The sequence below is a fragment of the Rousettus aegyptiacus genome, unplaced genomic scaffold (assembly GCF_014176215.1).
Source record: "Rousettus aegyptiacus isolate mRouAeg1 unplaced genomic scaffold, mRouAeg1.p scaffold_m13_p_1, whole genome shotgun sequence".
Lineage (NCBI taxonomy): Eukaryota > Metazoa > Chordata > Mammalia > Chiroptera > Pteropodidae > Rousettus > Rousettus aegyptiacus.
In genome coordinates this window covers 8,743,186-8,768,362 of record NW_023416284.1, presented here as the reverse complement: position 1 = coordinate 8,768,362, position 25,177 = coordinate 8,743,186, and the positions used below count along the sequence as shown (strand labels likewise).

Genomic DNA, 25,177 nt, shown 5'->3' with positions numbered 1-25,177 from the left:
GAGCAGTGCTAATAGACTGAGTCCTCCACATCAAGGCCCTCATCAGCTTCTCCCCACTACGCCCCATACTTAGTTTTTATTTGTGGCAAAATACACATAACATAAAATTCACCATCGTAATCATTTTTAAGTGTACAGTTCGGTAGTGTTAAGTGCATTTACATCGTTATGTAACCAATCTCCAGAACTTTTTCATCTTGCAAAACTGAAACTCTCCATCCATTTAATGACTTCCCATTTCTCCTTCCCCAGGTCCTGGCAACCACCCTTCTACTTTCTGACTCTATGAATTTGACTGCTCTAAGGACCTCATGTAAGTGGACTCACACGGTATTTGTCTTTCTGTGACTGGCTTATTTCACTTCAAGTTTTATTTATGTTGTAGCATATGTCAGAATCTCCTTCTTTTTTAAGGCTGAATAATATTCCACTGTATGTATATACAGTATTTTGTTTATTCATTCATCTGTCAGTGGACACTCGGGCTCATCAACTTTTTACCTAATAGTTTTAGCATCCTTTGAGGATCATTCTCCAGATTTATTATTTTTTGCGGGGTTGTAGAATTGTGACTTTTCTGTGTTATTCCTTTGGTAATTATTAGACTACCTCTGTAAAGAAGAATTTTCCCTTCATTAACTATTCGTTTATTCTAGAATACAGTTTGTTCAGAAAAGGCAGAATAAATGATCGTTTTTTTCCTTTTATGTGTCAGTGTTCAGATTAAGAAGCAACTGCCAAAGTGACCAATGAGTTTTACAAAATATGAAGAGTTTTTGATTTATCAATATGTAGATATGTTTCAATCCACTGAAGTCATTCTTTGATTTGATGCTCACATGACGCCATCTCTGGGGTCCATTTAGATTGGCTCACATGTCCTTTGTTCAGGTGGAAAACACACAGTATTTAACTATAACTGTCTGTGTTTACATTGCATTGGTGTGATCTTTAAGCAGACAGCTCTCTGTCTCGTCTTTCTTTCTCTGGACAAAGAAGCTGCACACAATGAGCTCTGAAATCATTCCTACTCAAAACTCTACTTTCTTTTTTTAGCATTTTCACAGATAGTTTACTCATTCGATTCTCCCAGTCTTGTGATCCAATGCAGTTATCGACATCTTCATTTTACAAACATGGAAATTGCCATGAGGCGATACTATTTTTTTCTACTTTTCCATCCTGTGTTTTTCTCCAGACGACTTAAAAACCTGAGGTACTCAGTCAGGAACATTCAGCCCCCTAGAAATTTTTTTTAACATTTATTTTAAAATTATAGTCAACATCCAATATTATATTAGTTTCAGGTATACAACATAATGATTAGACATTTATATATCTTAGGAAGTGATCATGCCCAGGGGACTTTTGACAATGTCTGGAGGCCATTTTGATTGTCACACTTGGAAGGGGCTATTAGCATCTAGTTATTAGAGGCCAGAGATAAAATCACATTCCTTTTAATTCAATGTTTATTCAATGAAAGAATTGTAAAAATGTATACATCTGAGAATTCAACTACACATGAAGCAGGATGAGAGGATAGTCTGTTTTTAACATATCCGTAGAACTTAGCCATTTCATGTTCTCCTACCATTTCCCCATCGGTCTTATTTCTGGCTCTTATTTGCCTCTTGAGACCTTTCTATTATTGGCCTAAGGGAAGATTAATGGACAATTTTTACTGCTTTCAGGTCAATGGAAAAATTTGAGGGCTTAAGCCTTTTCTTTTTTTTTTTAACTTGGGAGATGAACATCAAAATAAAGTTTTATCCCAAATAGCAGTTAGATTTTTTGGTCCCAATCCCTCTTTGCCATTTTTTTGATTGAATGGGTATTTTCAATAAACTTAGCATTACCTTTTAAAATCAGTAAAATTTTTATGCTCTTCTGTCCACAATTTCTCCTATGAGATGTATATAGTCCCATACCCTTTTCTCTGCCTCTGTGTCAGCAGGAACTTGGTCCATTTGTTTGAGGCTCCTCCCTAACATGGAGTGTACAGTAGGTGCTCAATAAAAATCTGTTACATGAATAGACTTTGCTTAACTTGGAGATTCCCAAATAGATTTAATCAGGGACCTTTTTTGACTTCCACCAATTTTAAATGCAGGGGATTCACCAGGAAAGAGGGTCTCTAAAATCCCCCTGATAGTTATGGTTCCTAAGTTCACTTCTTTCTTAATCCCAGTCACTCAGATACACTGACAACGCAGCATTAGACTGAAAAATCAAACAGAGCAGACGGTCCACCATTGCCATCGCATGCACTGCTCCAGGCTGACCGCAGGGCTGCTTGGCGGGCCTGAATTATGTGTCCCTGTTGCCATTTGCCATTTTCGTTTGCTTTCTGCAAAGATTCTTCCCGAACTACTCATGGCACCTGGTGAATTTTCCCAGAGCATATTTTTCAGAAAAGAGTGCGAGGCCCAGGCTCAGAGAAGTGCCCGAGTCCTCAGGTTGTCGTCCATCAGGGGATCGTGGTCTAGTCACAGCCACCAGGTAGCCCTGGCTTTCTCTGTGCCAGGCACAGCTTTATCGGTGTTTTTCTCAGGTATCCACCTCAAAATCAGTAACCTCTATTTTTCTGGTGAGGAAATCGCAGCTCGGAGGTGTCAAATTATCTGCTCAGTATCACACTTTTAGAAAGCAGCTGCGCTGGGATTAAAACACCGTCCTCCCTGCTAGAGAGCCCATGTCTTGCCTTCTGTGCTTACAGATAGAATAGGCACTGTCCTTTCATAACTGCACTTAAATACTCAGCACGGCTTGTCCTGGGAGCTAAATGGTCCATGTCGGGAACTTAAAGGTAACAAATGAGCCCATTAGTCCTCAGAAGGGCTCTTTGTGTACTGACCTTTGCAGCCTGTGGGTCAATTGATCCATCCATTTCCAGGGACACGGCTGAGTCCCATTTTCAGTTTGCCGTACCTTTGCAGATTTATTTTGGCCCTGCTATCTCACGTTTGTCTACCCAGAACCAAGTCATCTCAGGACATTTGGCATCAAGTGATAGAAACCCACTCCAACTTGTTTGGCAAAGATGGCGATCAATTGAAAGCAGCCTGGCGCATCCTGTAGGGGGTCTGGCCAGGATAAGGAGGACCCAGGCCGGGAGATGCAAAGCAGTTGATCTTTCCATCTCTTTCCGTGTAAAGCTATTTCCTCTACGGCCCCTCTGCTTCATTCGTCTCTACTTGCAGACCAGCTTTCTCTCTGCACACGGCCTCTCTGTGGCTTTCAAGTTTATTGTACCCGGTTCAATAGCCAGTCCAAAATGATCATGGTTATTATTGCCCTAAGGCCATCGGACCCACTTTGGGAAAGAACCCAAGCATGGACCCCTCCCCTGGAGGGCGGGGCTTTAGCTTCACTGCTGTCTCCCAGAGGCTAGACCAATGCCTGGCATACAACAGGAACTCAATACATATTTGTGGATGGACCTGGCTAGAGCAGCTGCACACACACACCAGGCAGGGCTCCACATTGCAGTCACAGCTGTGTGCCCACACAATCTTCTGCCTCGTGTCTGCTTGCAGCATCCCTTCATCAGAACTGTAACCAGTCTGAGAAAAGTGAAAATCGAAATCGAGAGTAGGTAGAGCCCAGCACAGCCGACGATACAGAGGCAGCGGCCACCTTCAGAAACTTGAGCTAAATTTAGGGTCAGAGCTAAAAAGGGGAATTTGTTGGGAGGACACGGCATCTCTTATGGAACCCAAGGACAGAAGTACAGCTGGGCTTCCCAAGGGACAAAGTCCAAAGACCAGAAAGTCATCACGAGATGGCCAACTCTGAGATCTCATTGTTCATGTCTACCTCTTTAGGCAGTTAGCTTCATTCTCTCTCTGCAGAGCAGTGTCCTCTGTTTCACTCACCTGTACCCCATCAGGAGGGCCCCCAAAGACCCCATAATCTCTGAGACCACATCACTCAATGGCCTCTCCATTCATTCCAAGACCAATTCCTGGAAGTGAAGGTCCTGGCCCAGCTCAGCTTCTGATTGGTTCTCCTGGGTCAGATGGGCACACACCTCTGGCCCAATCAGCTGTGACCTGAGAGGACGGAGTCACATGACACCAAGATGGCTGCTGAGATTCCTCTTTTTGGGCGAGATGGGAGTGCTGGGTGGGAGTCCTGGGGTCACTGAAGGCTCAAGAACAGGTGGGTGACTTCTTGAATTTTCTCCTTCATCTGTCCTTTAATATTTACCTGAAGAACAAAAATACGATGGAGAGGAAAGGGCTAGGGTCTTTCTTCTGGTTTTTATGCTTTTCTTTCTTTTTTCATAATCAACAGTGAGAGCCCTGCTAGGTCTGACCCAAAGAGCAAACGGGAAGAGTGTGCCTTGGAAAATTTTGAGGTGAAGGTGGCCTCCTGCTTTGACACGTGGTTTTAAGTTAATATAGCAGATAATCTCCTTGCCTCTCTAGGCACAATTCAGGGCTCTAGCTTATAGCTAACGCTCCCAGCTAACATTTTCTCCGCCTTCATTTTAGACAGGGGTGAACTCACGCTCTATATTGGACATGCTAAATATTCATGATATATTCTCTTAGTAAAAGAGAAAAATTAGAATAATTTTCTATTCGCTCCTTTCCATACACATAAAACAAATAGGGCCCTCAATGCTATTGCCGCAGTACTCCGGCCTGCAGGAAGAGTCGGAAGTGTTCAGGTGGAAGGGGCCTGGTCTCTAACGAGTTGAAGACTGTGCCCTGTGTTGGTTCCTAAGGCCACTGTAAAAATTCCCACCAACTTGGTGGGTGGCCTAAAACAACAGAAACTCATTCCCTCACGGCTCTGGGGGCCAAAATCAGCATCAGCTGGGCTGAAATCGAGGGTTTCAGCAGGGCCGAGTTCCTTGAGATGCTCCAGGGAAGACTCCATCCTTGCTTCTTCCAGCTCTGGTGGCTGCTGGCGTTCCTTGGCCGGTAGCTGCATCACCACAATCTCTGTGTCCGTGGTCACTTTGCCTCCTCCTTTTCCATGTAAGTCGTCTTCCCCCGTCTCACTTGTAAGTACACTTGCGGATGACATGCAGTGCCCACCTGGACAACCTAGGATAATCTCAAAACCCTTAATTGAATCACATCTGCAAAAACTTTACCTTATAAGGTAACATTCTCAGGCTTCTGGGATCAGGGCCTGATATCTTTGGGGGCTACCATTCAGCCTACTATAAGCCTCGAACCTCTTTTTCTCCTAAGGAAGAGCTAGGCTGGGCAGGCACCCCAAAAGATATCTATCTGCCAGGCCAGATTGAGAGCCTTTTAAAAAAGCTGTTCCTCAGCTTGTTGGGGACCTTGCTAGTCTCTTTTTTCTCCCATCAGGAGGAGGTATAGAGTAATCGAAGAACAGGTCCAGCCCAGAGATAAAAGGAGAGCCACAGGCTGGCTCCGTCGTGGGCTGGGAGCAGACCACCCTCCAGGAGTCCCATGCCAACAAGCGGATCCCTGCAGCTCCCTTTTTAATGGATGAATTTGCATAAGGAAAGTGAAAGGTTGGAACTTTAGGTACTGCGGCCAGTCCTGAGACAAGAGGCTGATTTACTTCCTAACTGCTGCCACTTCCCTTCCACAGGAGCCTCTAGGAAACATCCAGGGCCTGAGAATTTACTTTTCTAACCAAGCTCCTAGCCACGCAGATTCCCAACAGGCCCGCTCCGTGCCACCGACACCAGGGAGGCACCTTCGGACCCAGGTCTGTCTTCCCAGACTTCCACTCCATGGTCAAGAGCCTGACCCCAGACATCGCCATTCCTCTCCGCAGTCTGAGGTCTCCTGGGCGTTAGTTGAACTGTCTAAGCAACAGAACTTTCTCCTGGGCATTAGTTGAACTGTCTAAGCAACAGAACTTTCTCCTGGGCGTGCGGGTTGATGGGGATAGACTCAGCTCTTGGGAAACACGAATCTTCCTTCATTCAACATCTGAAAAAGCTCTTTTTGCTGAGTTGCACGGCACAGTGTTTAAGGAATCGGGCCCTGGAGCCAGACGGCCTGGCTTCAAATCCCAGCTCTGCCACTTATTAGTGGTGTGACATGGGGGACTTTAATTACCTGAGCCCCCATGAGCTAGCCTGCAAAATGGGTACAGGTGAAATGGGATAACGCGTGACGTGCTTAGCACAGCCCCTGGCATATATTGTTTGGTACATATGGGCTGTTGTTATTATTGATATTTGTCCATAAACAAGTCAGTATTGGAAGAGCTGCTAAAGTAATTCAGCACCCAATGTACTACATATAAAATATTTTATTATAAAAGCTCAGTTGCACGGCAGTCTAGAAGGAACAGAACATCTCATACAGCAGGGGTCCCCAAACCCCCGGCCACAGACAAGTAATGGTCCATGGCCTATTAGGAACCGGGCTGCACAGCAGGAGGGCCGCACAGCAGGAGGTGAGCGGCGGGCGAGTGCGCAAAGCTTCATCTGTACCTGCAGCCGCTCCCCAGTGCCAGCATCACCGCCTCAGCTCCACCTCAGATCATCGGGCATCAGATTCTCATAGGAGCACCGGTCTCTGGGGCCAAAAAGGTTAGGGACCGCTGCCATACAGCTCTCCCTTCCTGCTGTTACACAGGAAAGCCTAGTTGAGCGTACCAGTTGAGACTACGATCTTATGTGTCATCAGGCCTTGGGCCCTCAAAGAACCAATGGCATCAGGGGCTCTGAGAACCCCATGTGGGCCTCATCCTCTAGCCTTTTGTTTTGCTTAATTCACAAAAATGGCTCCGTGTCCCTTCTACAAAGCTGAGTTGTATTTCCAACCCACGGTTCAGGACTCTAGTGAAGAAAGCAAAGGGATAACTTGTTTTCTTTTTGAATTTGAACAGTCCAAGTGGAAGCAAAACAAAACCACAATCTAAACCAGTTGCTAGGCACCCCTTCCTAGTTAGAAAGAGGTGTGTTGTCGCCAGCGATTCAGCTGAGGAAAGATGGTGGGGAAGATGCCTACGCCATCCCCAAATGGGGTCCACAGCATCATGGGATCTGAGGCAGCATCTCTTTCCGATGCACCTGCTACATGAAGTTCTGTGAATGTGAGTCGCCCCCAAATCACAGGACTCCCCCGCCCCCACCCGAGTTGCTAAGTACACATCTGGCCCCTCGCTTCTCAGCTGTGGCTGGAGTGGCATCGCTGGGGTCTGTTGGTGCAGAGGGTGAGTGACAAGAGGGAACATGCTAGAGAAGGACCATCAGTCAGGTGGCCGGGTGTTGGGGGCCTTCTCCTGGACTTCGTCGTACTGTGGCGGGGGAGTCAAAGGCTCGATGGAGGGAGGGGGGACATTTTTGTCCGAGAGGTTGATCCTAAAGTCTTTGAGGTGAAGTTTTTCAGATTTAATCCTTCGAACTTTCAGTGGTTTTAGGTGTTTGGCCAACTTGGAGTTCTGCCTACTGGGTGGATTCCCCGAGCTGCCTTCCACGTCGGCCCCGGCTGTTGTGGGGGTCATCTCATCAAGCCCCGTCAAGGATTCATAGGAAGGGAGAGAGATGCTCATTCTCGGGCTCTGGTTTGGTTCCCTGGTTTCTGAGAAGTTTGTGTTCATCACTTCCTCGTAACTGGGGACATAGTACCTCGAGGAGGCTTCCTCCTCCTCTTCTTGGCTGCAAGACAACAAGCAGACACGGAGGGTTAGCAAACACTCAGGTCACTTAAAACCACAAAAAGATGAGCTCTAAATCCCATGTTGGCACTGGGTCCACATACACCAGGCTCATAAACAAGAAATGGGTCCAAGAAGTAATAAAAGCTAACACTTCAGCTGTTTGCTATGAGCCGGGCACTGTTCTGAGTCCTTTACAGCAGTCCCCACCTTCGTGGCACCAAGGACCGGTGCTCCTATGAGAATCTAACACCTGATGATCTGAGGTGGAGCTGAGGCGGTGATGCTAGCACTGGGAGTGGCTGCAGATACAGATGAAGCTTCGCTCGCTCTCCTATGGCTCACCTCCTGCTGTGCGGCCCGGTTCCTAACCGGCCACAGAACGGTCCCTGTCTGCAGTCTGGGGGTTGGGGACCCCGGGTTTAGCACATATGAACCAATTCCATCTTCCTAATAAAACTATGAGTTAGGTACTATTATGATACCCATTTTATGGATGGGAAAACTGATACATCGAAGGTATCTGACTTAGTCATACCTTTAGGAAGCAGGAGGGCAGGAAATGAATGTCACATTCTCCATTAGTACACCGTATTATCTGTGTGTTAACCCCCCTCTGCCTGCCTTTAATCATTACATTTAACAAACAACAGGCAAAGTGGGCTCTTGTGATGCCCAGCTGGTCCTTTGGCCAAAGGCAGCATAAATATGCATGAAGTTGCTGCTAATTTGAAGCGAAATGGTTGTCCCCAGGTAGAAGGAAAATCTGAATACAAAATTTGTATATATTTCAAATTATTCTGTGATATTATCTTCCAGGTTTACTATTAAGACTCAAAGGACAGGTCAGGTGCTCAGCCTTACTCTCATTGAACTGTTGAAAGAGAAAACCCAAAAGTCAGGGTGTTTTTTAAAATACTTTTATAGGGAGTAATGTCAATAGCCATTTTCCAGGTCCCTACACTTGAACCTGTGGGGCGATAATGGCCAGCATCAGAAACCTCACTGCTCGTCTAGGATTTCTTCTCATCTCCTTTAGGAATGAATTTGTGTGTGTTCATGGCTAGGGCAGGTGATATGGGTGACTGATTTTTTTCCCCTTCTTTGTTCTTTTGTCCATCAAGTTTTCTAGAATGTGCATGATTATCTTTTATAATCAGACAATTGGTTTAATTTTTCCTAAACAGAAACAACTCCCTTCCCACTAAAAAGGTGAGACATACTTATACAAAATTCAAACAACACAGGAAAATCTAACAAAGAAAACAAAAACATCCCCAAATCCTTCCACCCAGGGATAACCACTGTTAACATTCTGCTGAACCCCTTTCCAGATCCTTCCCTAATTCCACAGCCACAACATTGGGTGCGATCAGGACCTTAACCAAAGATGCTGTGCTATCACCCCCTTTTCACAAAGTGGAGGATAGGGTTCCACATCAGCAAACGGAGATCAAAAATGACGCTGCGAAAGGCCACTGAACGGCCTGTCACACTGTAGCTCGACTGATGGGTGTGTGGGTTGTTTCCCAGGTGTTGCTATTCTAAGCAATGCTCTGACAAGCACGTGGGTACAAACCCCTTTGCACCTGTGCTAGTATCGCCCAAGGATATGCTCTTAGGACCAGAATCGATAGGTCCACACATCTTTGATACTGCTTCCTACCGTGAAGCTCCCCTTAAGAAAGGTTGTGCCAATGAGCATTCCATCAGAAACCCACTTCCTCACCGCCTCCGACACCAGGCTGGCTGTCTTGGCCAACACGAGAGGCAAAGAATAATGACGACTTCTTTGTGTTTGCGTTTCGTGACTAATGAGGCTGAACATCAATTGTCTGGATGTCTAGGAAATGCTCGCTTGTCTCCTCTGTCCATTTCCCTACTGGAGCGTTCATCTTTCATATTAGTTTGCGAGGGCTCTTTTTATAACAGGGATGTCAAACTTTACCATATGTTTCCCGATATATCATTTATCTTTTAAATTTGTGGTAAATAGAACACTGTTTTCCAACCTTTTCGACTCAAAGCAGATACGCACAGCATGCTAGGACAAGCAGCCGGTCTGGCTGCTTCCCTGGGGGGGTGTCAAAATCTGTATAGCCTTAACCCATTCATACCATATGATCTGGGAAACTCTGGGACAGAAGTATAAAGTTATTTATAAAATGATAAACTGATTTACAGAGGCTTAATAGGAGAGGGTGGGAAGGAAAGCCTCCCAGACTACAGTATTGTCCTCACTGGACCCTGCGAGTGTGCGCGTGTGTGTCCAGGCCCCGGTCTGGGGCGAGTCGGCCAGTCCTCACCTGTCTTCCTCCTGGGCATGCGGCTCCGCCCCCGGCGGGTGCTGGATGTGCGCCATCTCCTCGCCTTGCCGCTGCTTCCTCTTGTCGCGGATGTTGAGGCAGATGGAGAGCAGCAGCAGCATCACCCCGGCCCCGACCAGCACGTAGGCTACGGAGAAGGTCTTGCTCTTCAGAATGCCGCTGCCTATCTCCGTCTTGTTCCCCTGAGCCGTCGGCTTCTCGGCGGCACTGAACCCGGGTACCAGGTTCCACATGGCCATGATGATGCCGAGGACCAGCATCCCCAGGCCGATGGCGGTCAGTGCATAGTGTGAGCCGTTGGTCTTAGACTGGGCCATCTTGCCCACGGCAGCAGGGCCAGGCCCGGCTCAAAGAAAGAAAATAAATAAATAGAAAGCCTCAGTAGCCACGACAACAAAAACTGCTTGAGCACACTGAACGGGATCCCGAGCGCGACACCAAAAAAAATACAGCAGCCAAACTCTCAGGGATGGCTTCCTTCAAATGAGAGGCGTTCTGGGTGGACAGCTGCAGCCGAGGGGTCTGAAAGGGAAGCAGAAAGAGGAGGGAGGAAAGTCAGCTCCGACTGAAGACGCTTTTGTGAACACGGCAGTTGTGCGCTTGGGGGAGTTAGAAGCAGTCCTCGGGCTTGGCTTGCCTTTGATGCATTCCAGATGTCTTACACACTCCCGCTCCTTCTCTGAGTCTGCAGAGGGGAGGCTGACCAGCCTACCCCCGCCCGAAAGGGAAAAGCCAGACCTTTCTCTGCAGCAAGCCACAAAGGTCAGGGCTCCAGGTTGTTGAAACGCTCTGCAGAATTTAATGAAGCGCATTCAAACCTCAGCTCTCACTGGGCAGGGCGAGGAGCGCGCATGAGCCGTGATCGATAACTAACAGAATCGCCTGCGTGGGGGGCAGGAGTCAGCAAAGTGACGCCATCCGGGCAGCCTGCTGCGGTCTTCGCCACCCTCGACGGCTCCCCGTTCCCTGCAGTCGAAAATCCAGTCTCTTTGGAATGAGGGTCAGGGCTGAGCGGACCTGGTCCTGCCCCTCACACATCTCACCTCACCCTTTTTCGCACTCCCCCTCCAGCATTTCCGCACCTCTCCGGTCACCCCAGATCTAGCTGCTCTTTCTCTGTGCTCCCATGAGCCCCCAGCAACTACTGTGGCAAGTGCCTCTCTCTTCCCGCAACCACATCTTCCTCGTCTCTGTGCCTGGAACGTGGCAGGGATTCAAACATGTCTGCTGCATCAATCGAATGAAATGAATAGAGGCCACACGAAGCCGAAGTCCTTATCTTTGCTGCTGTGCCTACTGGGTGAGAAACTCCCTTCTGTGAAGCAGCTCAGAGACCTTGTGCTAACGGGAGCGGCCAGCCATCCTGGGGTTCTGTAACCATCTGTCGGCTGCTGGTAGAGTGACCGAGATGAGCAAGTCACCTGAAAGGTTTAGCCTAGAACACTTCCAGGGGCCAAGAGGACAAGCAAGCAAGGCTCCTTGCTGACCACTCCTCAATACGTTATTCCCACAACAGTGGCCTTTGCAGAACAGCAAAAGTTTACAGACGTTTAAATGGGCCAGGTCCTTGTTTTACTTCTGCATTCTTTCCCATCTTTTCAAAAGGATGGCTAACAGCAGCTGCTGGAAATCCAATGAAAAATAGTCTAAAAATATGTGGGATGACATCCTTTATCAGCTTGAAGTCAGTTCCTTTTTCATCCTTCAACCTAATTCTTGTGCATCTGCTAAGCAGTGTCACAGGCACTTAGAGACATACTGGTGAGAAAGTTGAGGGTTAGTGGGGCTTCCAGGACAGCAGAAAACCAGTCTACAAAGAATAACAATAATGTGGGAAGAAAGTACAGGAACTGTGCAATTAAGCAGCCTACCTTGGGCTGGAGGGTGTACAGAAGGTCTCTGAGAGAGAGAAGCCCCACTGGCATAATAGGGCCTACACCTGCATACTCTGCATCGTGTGTGTGCATGTGTATGCACTGTGTGCACACATGTGCACATGGGCATGCATGAGCGTGCATGCGTGTGGCACGCAGAGCACAGGGATCCTGCTGCAGACGGCTGCAGTGGGACCAGAGGGAACAGTCACCGTAAACTTGAGGGCATTTGTTTCTCACGTTATCATTCATGGCCAGTGAGTGGAGGGACGAGGGGCTCGGCAGCCCTAGAAATGCCGCGGTTCTGCCAAATAGACCCGAGACGAGCCAGAGGCTCAGGGCTCAGGGGTGGAGAGGTGTGGCCAGAGGCTTGTGGTGGAAGCAGGAGATGAAAAAGCTGCGTACTGAGCACCTAAGGGCCCAACAGGTAGGCCTCATACTTGAGAGGGTGATGGTGTGTTTATTTAACCAGTGATTTGGGCCTCTTTAACACCCCCCACCCCATTAATTTTCAATTCGAGTTTCGCTTTACCCTGTCAGTGAGTAAAACAGGTCCCAGATGAGAGTTGCGGGCAGAGATGAAAATGTCAGGATCCATATATTTTTGGTCTGTTAATTTGTCAATGACTCAAAACAGGTGAAAATACCCACTGCGGGTCAGTGTGGGGGTGGGCAATGTCATACAATATTTCTGGATGGCAAATTTCGGAATTTTGGATCAAAAGTTTCAAAAATGTTTGTATCCTTCGGCTCTGTAGTTCCAACTTCTAAGAATGATGTACAAGGCACGGATATTCATCACAGCTTAATGATGGTGAGAAACTAGAAACTACTTCAATAGCAATAATCTGGATCTGGTTAAATAAAATACGGTCCATGCACTTATTAAATTATGGTCTCAAAGCAGCCAATGACACATTTTAAAGTCAAACAACAAGGTAAAAAAAAAAACCCAGTATGTCCAGCATGATACTTATTAAAAAAAAATCCATACACAAATATGCATATATGAATATATAGGAAAAAAGACTAGATGATCCTACTTATGATAAAAAGAGACAATATGTTTTAATATATACAAACATATGTGTAAAAGTCCCACACGATGGGACAGAGGGTGCTTGGGGAGTGTACCATTTATTCTATTTCTGTATTTTGAATTTTTTACAATCAGAATGTATTTTTGCAAGGCAACATAGCTTGGCGGTTAAGTGTGAACCGTGGAACCACACCGCCTGGGCTCGGAACCTCACTCTGTACCTTCCAAGCTGTGTGATCTTGGACAAGTTACTTAAGCTCTCTGGGCCTGAGTTTCTGCAATGGTAGAATGGAGATTAAAGCTCTCCAGTACTCACTCACTTCGTAGGGGAGATATGATAAGTAAACACACATAAAGTACCCGGAACAGTATGTGACCAACATGCAGTAAGTTCTTCTGGAAAGTTGTGTTATTAAATATTATTTAAAGCCTGCATTCTCAATGGGGTGACATCACTCACAAGGGAAAAACTTGGTTCTTGGGGATGGTGTAATAATTTAAAATATCACAGTGGTTCGTGGCCCTCCACAGTCCATAAACAGACACACAGTATTAAAATTTCATGGGTGGGAGTTGGGGAGCCTTACGAAAAGAGTGTCTATAAAGACTCCTTAGGGGATGATAATGGGAAAAAGGTTGAGAAACACTACTTTATGTATTATACTAAATTTCAAAACACTCACATCATATGTAGCATGATGTTTTCAGTTATTTTCCCTGTGTGATGTAATTGGAATGATCTTTCCTTTCTTTTTCTTACTGGGAGAATAAGAACTGGGAAACAGATGTGCACGTGTACTGCTTTTAGAAAGAGAAAATGAAATCGAGATCGTCGTTTTTCGGGGGAGTTCACAGCAGGGTTATGTGTCCAGCAGTAGCTTAAAATTGTTCGTCGGTTCCACCGTCCCCTCTGGAGACCAGACCTCAATGGGTTCCTTGGGGGATGTGAAAACCCAGCTCCCTGAGGTGCAGCCGGGGGCTATTTATCTTGTTTCTGGCTTGTTGACTCACGTTATATTTAGTACAGCGTTCTTTCCCTTTGAAAACTATGGAAAGAAGCTAATTTTGTGCTTAGAGGATTTTGGACCGCATAACTTCCAACATGTTCCCAAAGCAGAGCCGCCTTAGTGGGCAGCCTGAGGTCCCAGCTCGGCCAGAGTCACCTCTGGCCCCGGAGGTGGACCCGTCATTATCCAGGCAGCCCTCAGGGAGAAGTGAGTGAGCCCGTGCCTGGGTTTTCAAGAGAAACTGTTAAGCAGATCAGAGAGGCACCTACCTGTTGTTACCTGGGGGGCTCAAGGAAGGTTTGAGAATGACTCTTCATGCTAAAATCTTGAGTTAAGGACTCACCTGTAAAAAACCAGAAACACAGTTTTCTAAGTAAGCTGTGACCATTCTGATTTGAGGTACCCGTGGGGGAGGCATGTGTTTTGTTTGTTTTTCTGGGGGGTACGGCATGGGTTGGAGTAGGGGTACGTGCAAGGAAGCTTGTATCAAAAGAAGAAAAAAAAAAGATTCTGTACCAAAAAAGTGGGGTCGCAGAAGGGTGACAATATGGTGGCTACATTTACCAAACTCTTCCACGGTTTTATCTATCTTACACGAGTGCCCCAGGGGATAAGGGAAAACACTCCCTCAGGTCATTTTATGAGGCATGTATAACGTTGATACTAAAACCAAAAAAGGACATGGCAAGGAAGAAAAATGACAGAGCAATCTGATCCACCAGCACAGAAACAAAAATATCAGCACACAGAATCTAACAATGTTTTTTTTTTCTTTTTTTTTTTTTTAAGATAATACATCACAATGAAGTTGGGCTTATCCCAGGATTGCAGGGTCAGTTCACCATTAGAAAATCAAATAGTGTCACCTTCCAGGAGAAAGGAAAAGCCATGACGGTGTTATCCAGTAGAGTACTATGCAGCAGTGAAAATGAAGAAAGTGCCGTTATACACACCAGTGTGGACTATTCTAACACATGTGACCTTGAATAGAAAAGCAAATTGCAGAAGAACACACGCAGCAAGTTTCCATTTATACGAAGTTCAAAACCAGGCAGAACCGAACAATACAGTGGTCTACTTTTGTAATATTGGGAAGAAATACACAGATTATAAACTAAAATTCAGGATAATAGTCACTTCCTTGGAAGAGAAATGGTGTTGGGGAGAACAGTGAAGGGTACATGGCTGTTTACTTATTATTTTATTCCCCAAACTTCACATCTCTTACATACACTCTTTTGACTGGCCGGAATATTTTGTAATAGGAATTTCCAAAAGCCCATCAAATGTTTTCCCATCGGTCTTGGCATAAAACGCAAACTCCTCTTCTATGGCCTTCGGATCCCCTTGGATTGTGCCCCCGCCTCTCTCCTATCGTACCTCCTGGCTCCCCAACTCTCAGTGGCTTCCGTCTGCTTCCCAGTCACGGCGCGCACGTCCCGCCGCGGGGCCTTCGCACTTGCTGTTCCTGCTGCCTGAAATACTCTTCCACCCGTCTCTCATTTAGCTACTTCCTTATAACTTCGGCCCCCCAGCCCAGATGCCATCCCCTCAGCAAGGCTTTCCTTGCCCATTCTATGTAAGACGCCCCCTCCCGCACCCAGTCCCTCTCAGGCCCCCAGCTTAAGTCACTGATGACATTCCTTCCCAAGGATGGGTGACATTACCTCACGATCTATGACAGTCTCGCTTTGTTTTCTTGTTGGCTCCTTGTCTCCCCCATTGGAGCATGAACTATCTGAAAGGCAGTTCTTGTCTGACTTGTTCATCTCTGCCTCCCCGGTACCCAGCACAATGTGTCGGGAATATAACAGGTGCCTAATAACTATTTGCAGAATGAATGAATGAGTGAATGAATGACTCTGGCATGTTAAAAAGTTTAACCAATGTCCCATGTCAATTAGAGGAAATTCTTGGTTTCATGGTTGGCACCGAGGGGGAGAGGATTAGATAGAACTACCTTTCAGGAGTACTTGTATGCTGAAATCTTATGTCTGTAGGCAAATGATTTGCCAGCAACATGGGCAAGGGGCCCAGATTAGATGCGATTTCCAGTCTGACCTTGGAAGGTGACTCTATCACTATTCCCTGGTGGGGTTTGAGGTTTCAGCCATTTCCCCATCTTCCCAGGTAGACGTCGGCAGGACGGCGAGAGCCCTGAGCTCGCTCCTCCGACCTGGGCAGCTGCTTTCTTTGCTCCCATACCCATCGTTGGGACAGGGGAGGGGCCATGCCCTGGGGAAGGTGGTCACAGCCCTGGGCATCGGAGTGGCCCCCTGGCTGAGACCTGCCAGTCCACACTTGGATTGGCGTCTCTAACATAAAGACAATGATTTAAATAAAATCGAACGATAGAAAAGCAGCACCGTGGTGGCCGAACAGAGCAAAGGTTCGCAAAATGCTGACGGTCAAGGCTTCCCTCGTCTCCCTCCTACTGAACCCCAGAGATCTTACAGGACAGAGTTTGGAAACCAGGGGTCTGATCTAGACTCTTGCACGGCCTTTGAGCCCTGCCCTGTGGCCCTAGAAGGCACAGTTCCAGCGTCCAGCCCAGCCGGCTTCAGTGGGAGGAGATCTCAGCAGTCAGAGGTGTCCAGCCCCCACGACAAAGCGGCTCCTTGACCATTCTCCCAGTGCCCCGAGCTTTCCCTGCCAAGCTGCCTAACTGGGAAAGGGATCCCAGGCTCCTCTCACAGGGAACCCGGCCATGCCACATTCCCATCACAAAGGAAGGATTCAGTGGGGCCCCGTCGGCCAAGTTTCAGCCCACAATCACTTTTGTCACCAAGAGCCAGTCCCATGCAGTGGCGAGGGGGCGGGGCCAGGAAGAAAGGCTCCGAGCTGCTGCTGCCGTCCCGCCAGGGAGTTTCAGGCCACTTCCCCAAGAGCCAAGGTCAAAAGGTGTCCGGTTCCTGCTGTGTCAGAACAGGTTCTTGTAGATCGCACACTCAGGAAAAATACAGAGCACTGTGCGAATGAGTCAGAGAGGCGGGAGAGAGGTGAGGAGGGCTGGGCCAGGGAGGGCTGACGGGAGAAAGGAAAAGAAGGATGTTAAGTAATCTGCAAGGCAGAGTAGTGACTGAATATGGTAGGAACAGGACAGTCACACGCCACATAACGTTTCGGTCAGTGACAGACCACCTGCGATGGTGGTCCCCTAAGATTACAATGGAGCTGCATTTCTCGTAAGAAACGGAAGAATGTGTGGGTCAGGAGGAATATTTCCCCCTGACAGGAGCAGCATCTCTGAGCGCGGCGACAGAGCCCCTCCGCTCGCAGCGCCTCAGTTCTGAGTACACGGATGCCACCCCGGTCAGTCACACTGGCCTGTCTCGGCACAGAGGAGCCTGTCCCCAGTGCTACGTATTCAGAGGGTTCTGCAGCCCTCCCCGGTGCGGCCCGGCGGTCTTCAGAGTACAGTGCTGTCGATTCGTGGCTGAGGACCTGAGACCCTGCAGAGGGACGCAGGTCCCCAGGAGCGACCTTGTCGAGTACCGAGTGCCGCTGCCGTCGTGGTGAAGGCTTTCTGTGGCAGTGCGAAGCCAGCCTGTCCCTGAACTTGGAGAATATTTTCAGGTCGTAATGGCGTAAAACACAGATGTGCCAGAGAGAGTCCTCTGTGCCAGATGGGGTCGGTGGGACCAGAGACGAATTTCCAGAGTCAGAATATCGAGTCCTCGCTTCCACACCCTCTCGGTGTTAAAAAGCCTTTCTCCCCCCGCCCCGCCCCCCACAAAGTTCCTAATCCACTGCTCCCACATGCAGTGGCCAAACCCACGTTGCCATGACAATCCCCCGTGTTCCTCTTTATCTCCATCTTCATTTCTAATTCCCACTGGTCCTCGGGCCACCTCTACTCCCTCCCGACACTTACTATTGAGGTGATCTGTGCCCCACCCACCCAGTTTCTCCTCCATATTTCCGATCGGTCCCGCCCAAGTCCCTGTTCATGGGGCAGCACCGACAGCATCGATGTTCTAGTCCTGACTCTGTCAGAAGGCGGGGGAGGGGGGAGGGGGAGGAGGACAGCGTTGATACGCCTTCGGGGGCCCACGGTGACGTCCGAGGCCTTCACACCCGCTCCCCCTCACTCGCGACTCCCCCAGAGCGACTCGCAGGCCCGCCAGCCCCTTTCAGGGTGAGCGCCCTGTGCAGCTGTGCCGTTCGTGTCTTTCATACCGTATTTTTACTGTACCTTTTCCATGTTTGATGTTTAGATATACAAATACCATTAATGTGGCAGGTGCCTGCAGCATTAAGTACAGTGACATGCTGTACGGGCTTGTAGCCAGGAGCAGCAGGTGGACCGTACAGCCTAGGTGTGCGGTAGGCTGTCCCGCCTGGGTTCGTGTGAGTGCGCTGTGATGTTCGCACGATGTATATATGCTCTGTGATGTTCACACGATGCGGTCGCCTAACGACACATTTCTCAGAACATACGCCCGTTGTTAAGTGACACATGGCTGTAATGGGACACTAGCAGTAGCAATAATGCGATCGGCAGTGACCGGGACCGTGAGCCAGGCACCCTTTATAAACTCATCGAACCGCTCTTCAATGGGCAAGTAGCTCCACTATCCGAGTCTCAGAGAGGCTAAATAATTTGCCCTGGGTCACACGGCTGTAAGCACAGAGTCAAGATTCATACATAATCAAACCAGCTGGCTTTGAAGTCCTTCTCCAGTCCTTTGCACTAGCTCCCACAAGGTCAAGCCCGTGGGCCAGAAATGAACATCACACAGTTTATCCTTGGAGATATTCTACCATAAAAGCACGAGGGGTGACGGGTATGGATTTCTTTTAGAATGGCTTTTTAAAAGAATTTGATTCCAACAATTCCTGGGCCCCTACTGTGTGCCAGGGTTTTGGGGGGACACACAGATGTGTGAGGCATGCTTTCACAGTCCGGCAGGAGGACAGGTGACTCTTCCTCATGGAGGGAAGGTCAACATCAGGGTAACAGGGAACGTGTATTGAATGCTGCCTCTGCTGGACCATTTGTTGAGCTCCTTCTAGATATAATCATTTAATAGTTACTAGTTTTCTTTTATAGAGAAGGACTCTGGAGTTCAGAGAGTAACTTGCCCAAGGTCACACAACTAGTACAAGGCAGGGATAAAATATGTCTGATTCTAAAACCCATGCTGTTAACCACTAAGCAGCACGGATAAAGTGCGGCACAGATAAGGAGCCTACGGAAATTTTATTTGAAGGGTTGGGTGAAGGAAGATAAAGTAGCAGCTTTGCAGGGCCTTGAGGCAAATGGAAACTTTCCTTGGGCAGAGTATGGAGGGAGGGAGAGATTAAGGTAGTCTAGGAGAAGGGGTTCGCCATGAGAAATAGCAGAGACATGGAATTAAAGATGTCTCCCAGAACACCTCACTTCCTGCAGAGAAGAGAGGCAGCTTCTCCCTTCCCGACAGAAAACATGAGAGAAATTGATAAGACCTGACATCTCCAGACTGCTCGCTAATCCATTTAAGCACTGGCGAAACTGAGGAAGACAAATTCATCCTGAAGACTCCAGGAGCCATTAACAGAAAGAGCAAGTCAACAAATCAGGTGTCTCTGGGAGCTTGAGGTGCCTTTCTCTAAGTAGGTGGCTGGCGTGTGACTCTATTAAGAAGGCCAGCACCAGAGATCCAGTCTTGACGCTCCAGCTACCTTCAATATTTCTCGGGAAATGTGACATCTCTGTGTGTCCCACTGCCAGGATCGTCTGGTGCTTGTGGGTGCAGGGCAGCAGCCAGAGCTCCTGAGTCACTATCCTTTGAGTCACTATCGACTCAAAGCGATTCTGACACCTTGCTTCTTGTCCAGGCTCTGGGATGAACCACCAATGGCCTTTCAGCCTCTCAGCACCCAGCCAGCAACAGAAATATCTGCTATCAGTGCTCGGACGCTGACTGCATGCTGGGCTCACGCTAAGTGCTTTGAAAGGGTTAATTAGGTCATTGATTCTGCCATGCTGGCAGGTGCCATTCTTCTCACCTTTGTCCACGTGATCACTGAATGAACCGAGGCATAGGGAGGTTGAGAAACTTGCCCTAGGTCTCACAGCTAATAAGCAGTGGTCCAGTACACAAAGTCTTGTTCAGATCTTCCTCATCCACCAGGCAACAGAAAACCGGCCTTTCAGCCAAACGTAACTAAAATCAAGACAGGGCTAATCTCGATGATTGAGGCTGGCCCCACAGTCCCACCGCTGAGCCTACCGTCTGGGCACGAGGAGAAAGTCCAAGTGAGATGGCACCGCTGGGCATCTTGGCACTTCCGAGGCTTAGCCCCGAGTCCGGGGAGGCAGGAGTGGAGGCTGGAGAGCACCCCACTCTTGATCTGTTCGCCGGGGGCCCACCAGGCTCCTGTGACCCTGGGGACCATCTGGACACAGCACTTGTCCTTGTGCAGCAGGCTCTTTGGACACTAACTTCATTCACTCAGTCCCTCCTTTCTAAGAGGCATTTTGCCACAAAAAGTAAAGGAGGGCAGAGCGGAGAACTTCTGAAGTCGGGGGGCCATGGAGGGTGTCTGCGAGTATCGACTCCAGGCGGTGGGGGCGGGGGGGTTGGTGAGTTGGGGACCACAGGACAGCAGGCCTGCCTGGTAGCTTCCAGGGTCAGTAAGGCTGAAAAAGCAATGAGCGAATGCACGAAGGGTGTCACCCAGCGCCTGGCGGGGAGGGAGTGCTCTAAATGTGTTGGCTGTCATTTACGGAACTGCGGAGGCAGGTGAGCAGCCATCCACCACTAAAGGGGCCTAGAAGCGGTGAGGGGCTAAATCAAGGCCATTCACGTTGGGGGCGGAGGAGAATCTGGGATCCGGCTCAGAGATATTTGCCACTCACCACCCCGTGTTTCTTAGATTTGGGAAAAGGCACGTGGTAGGCTGAGTAATGGTCCTCAAAGCTATCTGGATCCTATTCCCTGCTATCAAGACTGCTACTTTCTATGGCAAAGGGACTGTTCAGGCATAATTAAATTAAGGATCTTGAGATTAGCGAGGGTTACTCAGGTGGGTCCAATTATTATTGTAAATGTCCTTATAACGGGGAACCTAAAGGTCAAAGGAGGAAGTAGGAGATGTGACGATGGACACGAGACGCCGGCATGATGAGGGGGCACAAACCAAGGAATGCAGATGGCCCCAGAGCTAGAGAAGAACAGGACACGGCTTTTCCCCTAGAGCCTCCGAGAGGAACCGGCTCTGCTGACCCACTGACTTCAGCCCATAAAACTCACTGTGGACTTCTGACCCCAAGAACGTCGAGAGAATCAATCCGTGTTGTTCTCAGCCACCAAGTCTGGGGTCATTTGTTAGAGGAAACGAACACAGGCAACATTCATTCACGTCCACACCTTTCTGTGGCACCTGCCGACACTCAGACCGTTCATTTACCCAGCGATCGGTTTCGTTGGGCACAGTTCTTGAATCCCGGCAAAGTGGATCGCTTGGTGAATTTTGCGCCCAGGTTGGAGGGAGGCTGGGCGGCCTGGCCCTCCTCCGCCGCGTTTATATTTTAACCCGGGATTCTGTGAGTGAGCCAGATCTAGTGCTTGATCTGCCTTGGCCGGGATAACAAACTGTGACACAGGGCACGAACTCTCAGGCTTGTCACTCCACCTTCCCGGGGGCTCAAAACCACCGTTCCTAAGCCCGTAAGACAAAACGAGCCAGACGTTTATTTTATGTGGTCCTGACATGGGGGCGGGGGTCTTAGCCAAAACTACGGGTGCGTCGAGGAGACGGACAGACAGACCTCTGCGGGCCGATGGATCCGGCAGCCGCGCAGCCCTCCCCGCTGTTAGCGGACCGGCCCTGATTCGGGAGGTCAGGACGCAGTTTGAGAAAGTTTATCCTGCCCATATCTGGACATTTTCTGTTTTAGCCACGGTGGCGGGGCCACCACAGAAGTGGCTCCCAAACCTTCTGCCAAGAGCCCTGCGGGGTGGAACACAGTGGACTCTGCCCGGCCCTCCCCCCACCTCCCTCTTTCCCCCTTCTGCCTCCCGTTGCTACTTGGCGCATTTGAGACAGAGCCCTTGAGCCCTCTGTCTCCTAGTGCTTCCGGTTTTCAGAAAGACGCTTGTCACAAGCAATTCTTTCCCCGCCTGTTAGGTTTTGGAATTGTAGCACCAAGAGTGAACATGCTCCCAAGCATCGGGCACTGTGCTGGGTGCTTTCTGTGCGTTTATTATTATTATTATTATTATTATTATTATTAATTTTATTTGTAAAGTTTAGTATATCTCATTCATCTTACATAAATATTTATTGATTTAGCATTGCCTTTATTTGTTCAATATAACATTTAGCATTTTATTATTTATTATCGCATTTAAGCTTCCCAGGGACCCTAATGAGGAAGTTTCTAGAATAGTCTCCGTTTCGCGGATGAGGAGATAAGATGCCTGCTCAAAGTCACACAGCCAACGGCACAGCAAAGATTCAAACTAGACATGACCGGCTCCCGAGCTTGCGTGCTCCCGGCCCCCCGGTCCCCCATTTCCGCTGCCTCCCAGCACTCGTTACACCCACAGAGAGCCCCCGCCCTATGCCCTGGCTGCTGGAAATTCCTCCGAGGCCAACCTCAGTCCCTGTGTCGGGGGTAGAATTCTTTGTTTTCCTTCACGTCATTTTCCCTCCATAAAAACCAACTTCCCTCGTGTGAGTCACTCAGGCCCCTGCCAACCTGATATTCATCAGTATGTCCTGTAAATAATTGACGCTGGGATGTTTAATCATGAAACTAGGGTTGAGGTTAAAACAGGGCGGCCGACAGGAGAGGGGGAGGAGCGTTAACGCCTCGCAGAGGCAGGGGCTTCCCTTGGGGTGGGGGGTCTGTCATGTCTTTCACGTTGAGAAATACAATGAGAACTACCTCGGCCAAGTGCTCACAACCTCCACAGCATCTCAATGCTTCCAACACCTCCTTGTTGCTCCCAGCAGCCCATGAGGGAAGGTGCTACTTTACCCCCCCCTTTACAGAGACGCTGGGGCACAGTCTGTGTGAGCGCTGGAATGAAACGCCCCGCTGCCCCCATCCAGTGGTGATTAGAACAGACAGTATCATCCTCAATGGGCTGAAGAACAAACATTTTATCCATGTTAAGTGTACAGCACTGGGTATACAGTAAGTGCCAAGACACAGTACATCAAGGGAAGGACGACGTTTGGATAACCCTAACCCTGACCCTGACCCTGACCCTAAAGCTCCTGGGAACTGAAAACGACTCCTTTTGCTTTCTTTGCAGCCAACACGTCTACAGGTAAGCCCCGGTGAAACTCCTGAGATGCAAATGATTTCTCAGGAGCCTCGGAGTGTATATATAGCTCAGCTGCCCTTCGACTCTGTCATTCTGAGCTGAAAATGCCAACCAGGGCTCACCTACGTGCTGGAAGAGGCAAAGACCTCCTTGGGGATGCTCCAGAGAGCTGTCTGAGGTGCGATGTCACCTGCAGGGCACAGCTCACCTCCTCCAAGCTCAGCTCATCTCCTGATTTTTCCTTTTCCTACCCGCACCGGAGGGAGAGAAAGGAGAGAAGGTGGTGCCAGCTGACTAGGCTGACGACATTCTAGGCAGGGTGGTTTTGTTTCGCCTGCTCGTGGTTCCCAATAGCTAGCCTTCCCTTCCTCCATCATGAGAAGACTCCTGATGCTCAGCTTCTAGGGGCTTCCCTGAGTAAAGACAGCATCACCCAGCCTCGCGGGTGGCTAGCTGTGCCAGAGGACTACGTTCTGGCCAATGGGATTCAAGCAGAAGTGTGCATCGGGGAGGGGGACATCCAGGAAGGGTTCTTAAAAGGAAGGGACTTGGCAGAAGCGCCTTCCTGTTGGCTATGGTGCAGATACGGTGGCAGAGCTCTGCAGCCACGCCGGAGCATGAGGGAGAAGCAGAGCAACGAGAGAGAAGGGGTCAAGGTCCCCGGAGACCACGGAGCGGGCCTCGCAGCCCCAGACTGCTGACGTCTGCACTCTGTTCACATGGGAGGGACATATACAGGGTTATTTCATTGAATCTGCTGTTACTTACGGCTCGTTGTCACCTAAACCAGCCTGGTGAAGAGTAACAGCGAATTTGTTATTATTTATAAGACTGTCAGCTCTGCCAAGGACAGTGCTAAAAGCTTTACCTATATGAGCTTATTTAATGCCCACGGGAACTCCGAGAGCCAGACGGTTACCCCATGTTACAGAGGAGGAAACCGAAGTCTTGCCCAAAGCCTTACAGCTGGTCCACCGTCCATCCTGCCGCTAAGAAAAGATGAGCAGAGAGAGGGTGTGGCAGGCGGACTTGTAATGTGGCCCGGTAGTGCCCACTTCCTCATGTTCATGTGACTCTGCTTGAGCGTGGGAGGGACCTGTGGCTTGTTTCTGACCAAGAAAATACGGCAAAAGCGACAGGATGAAGGTGATTGTGTTACACAGACTGGAAGGCTGGCTGTGGGCAGACGCAGCTCTGCGAGGTAAAGGCACAGAGTTTCAGAGCCAAGAGGGCCTTGGCGACAGAGGCACGCCTGGATCGGGAGGTGACGGCCTATGGCAGTGGGAGGCCAGGACCCTGGTACGAGCCTTGGCTCCTGCACTTAACTACCTGTTCCTGACAGCCCACGGAGTCTCGGCTTCCTCGCCTGTGGAATAAATGGCGGTAACGATGGCTTCCTGGAGAGACAACATACAGGGAAAGTGTTTGTCCGTGGAGTGCTGCTCAGGCTGCAGTCTGCAGGAACGGGATCTCCAAGAGCCTGAGCCGGAAGGAAACGCGGGGTAGCCTGCCAAGAAGCCGAGAAGGGCTCCCCGGGCAGAGAAGTGGGCAGCCGGAAGCAGAGGGTCCAAGGTTCCAGAAGGAGGTGCCAAGAGAGAGGGGCAGATGTCAGCCTACTAGACAAGTCCAGAGCACCCCGTTTCCCCCGCCCAGCAGCCGTTCCCACTGCTGGCAGAACAGCACCCTGATTTCCATTTGCAAGCCCCCTCCTCCCCTCAGTCCAGAGGTTGGACCCCCTAACTCTGGCTCCAGGGGTGGCACCTGCATTCCTGGGCATCCCACACCCCTGGGGTGGTTTCCCTGAGAGAAAAGGAAAAATGATGTCGGGGAGGGGAGAAAAAGAGGATAAAATAACAACCACAGTAATAAAACAAGACAGTGGTCCAAATGGACCGCTGACGATGATGAGGCACAAATTAAGGGCTGATTGACACCATCTTCTGAGCTGAGCGCCACTGGGTGGAGTGACCCTAGTCACAGCCAGGTGCCGTCTGGGTGGCCAGTGGGAATCTGCTTCCTGCGAGAGAAGCTCTGTGACATACAATAGCCACTAGCCACG

The 25,177-nt window shown here is 49.1% G+C and overlaps 1 protein-coding gene across 2 annotated transcripts in view; it reads right to left on the bottom strand.

Annotated features, from left to right (window-relative positions):
- Positions 1 to 6,433: 6,433 nt before the first annotated feature.
- Positions 6,434 to 25,177, bottom strand: part of TMEM51 (transmembrane protein 51) — a 40,799-nt gene continuing 22,055 nt past the window's right edge. For both annotated transcript variants that reach the window (XM_036228946.1, XM_016128339.2), the window contains exons 2-4: positions 14,125 to 14,198; positions 9,915 to 10,457; positions 6,434 to 7,609 (exon numbers count right to left, since the gene is read on the bottom strand). In XM_036228946.1, the coding sequence (XP_036084839.1) occupies positions 7,201 to 7,609; positions 9,915 to 10,252 (747 nt within the window). In that variant the 5' untranslated portion in view covers positions 10,253 to 10,457; positions 14,125 to 14,198 and the 3' untranslated portion in view covers positions 6,434 to 7,200. The remainder of the gene's footprint in view (positions 7,610 to 9,914; positions 10,458 to 14,124; positions 14,199 to 25,177) is intronic.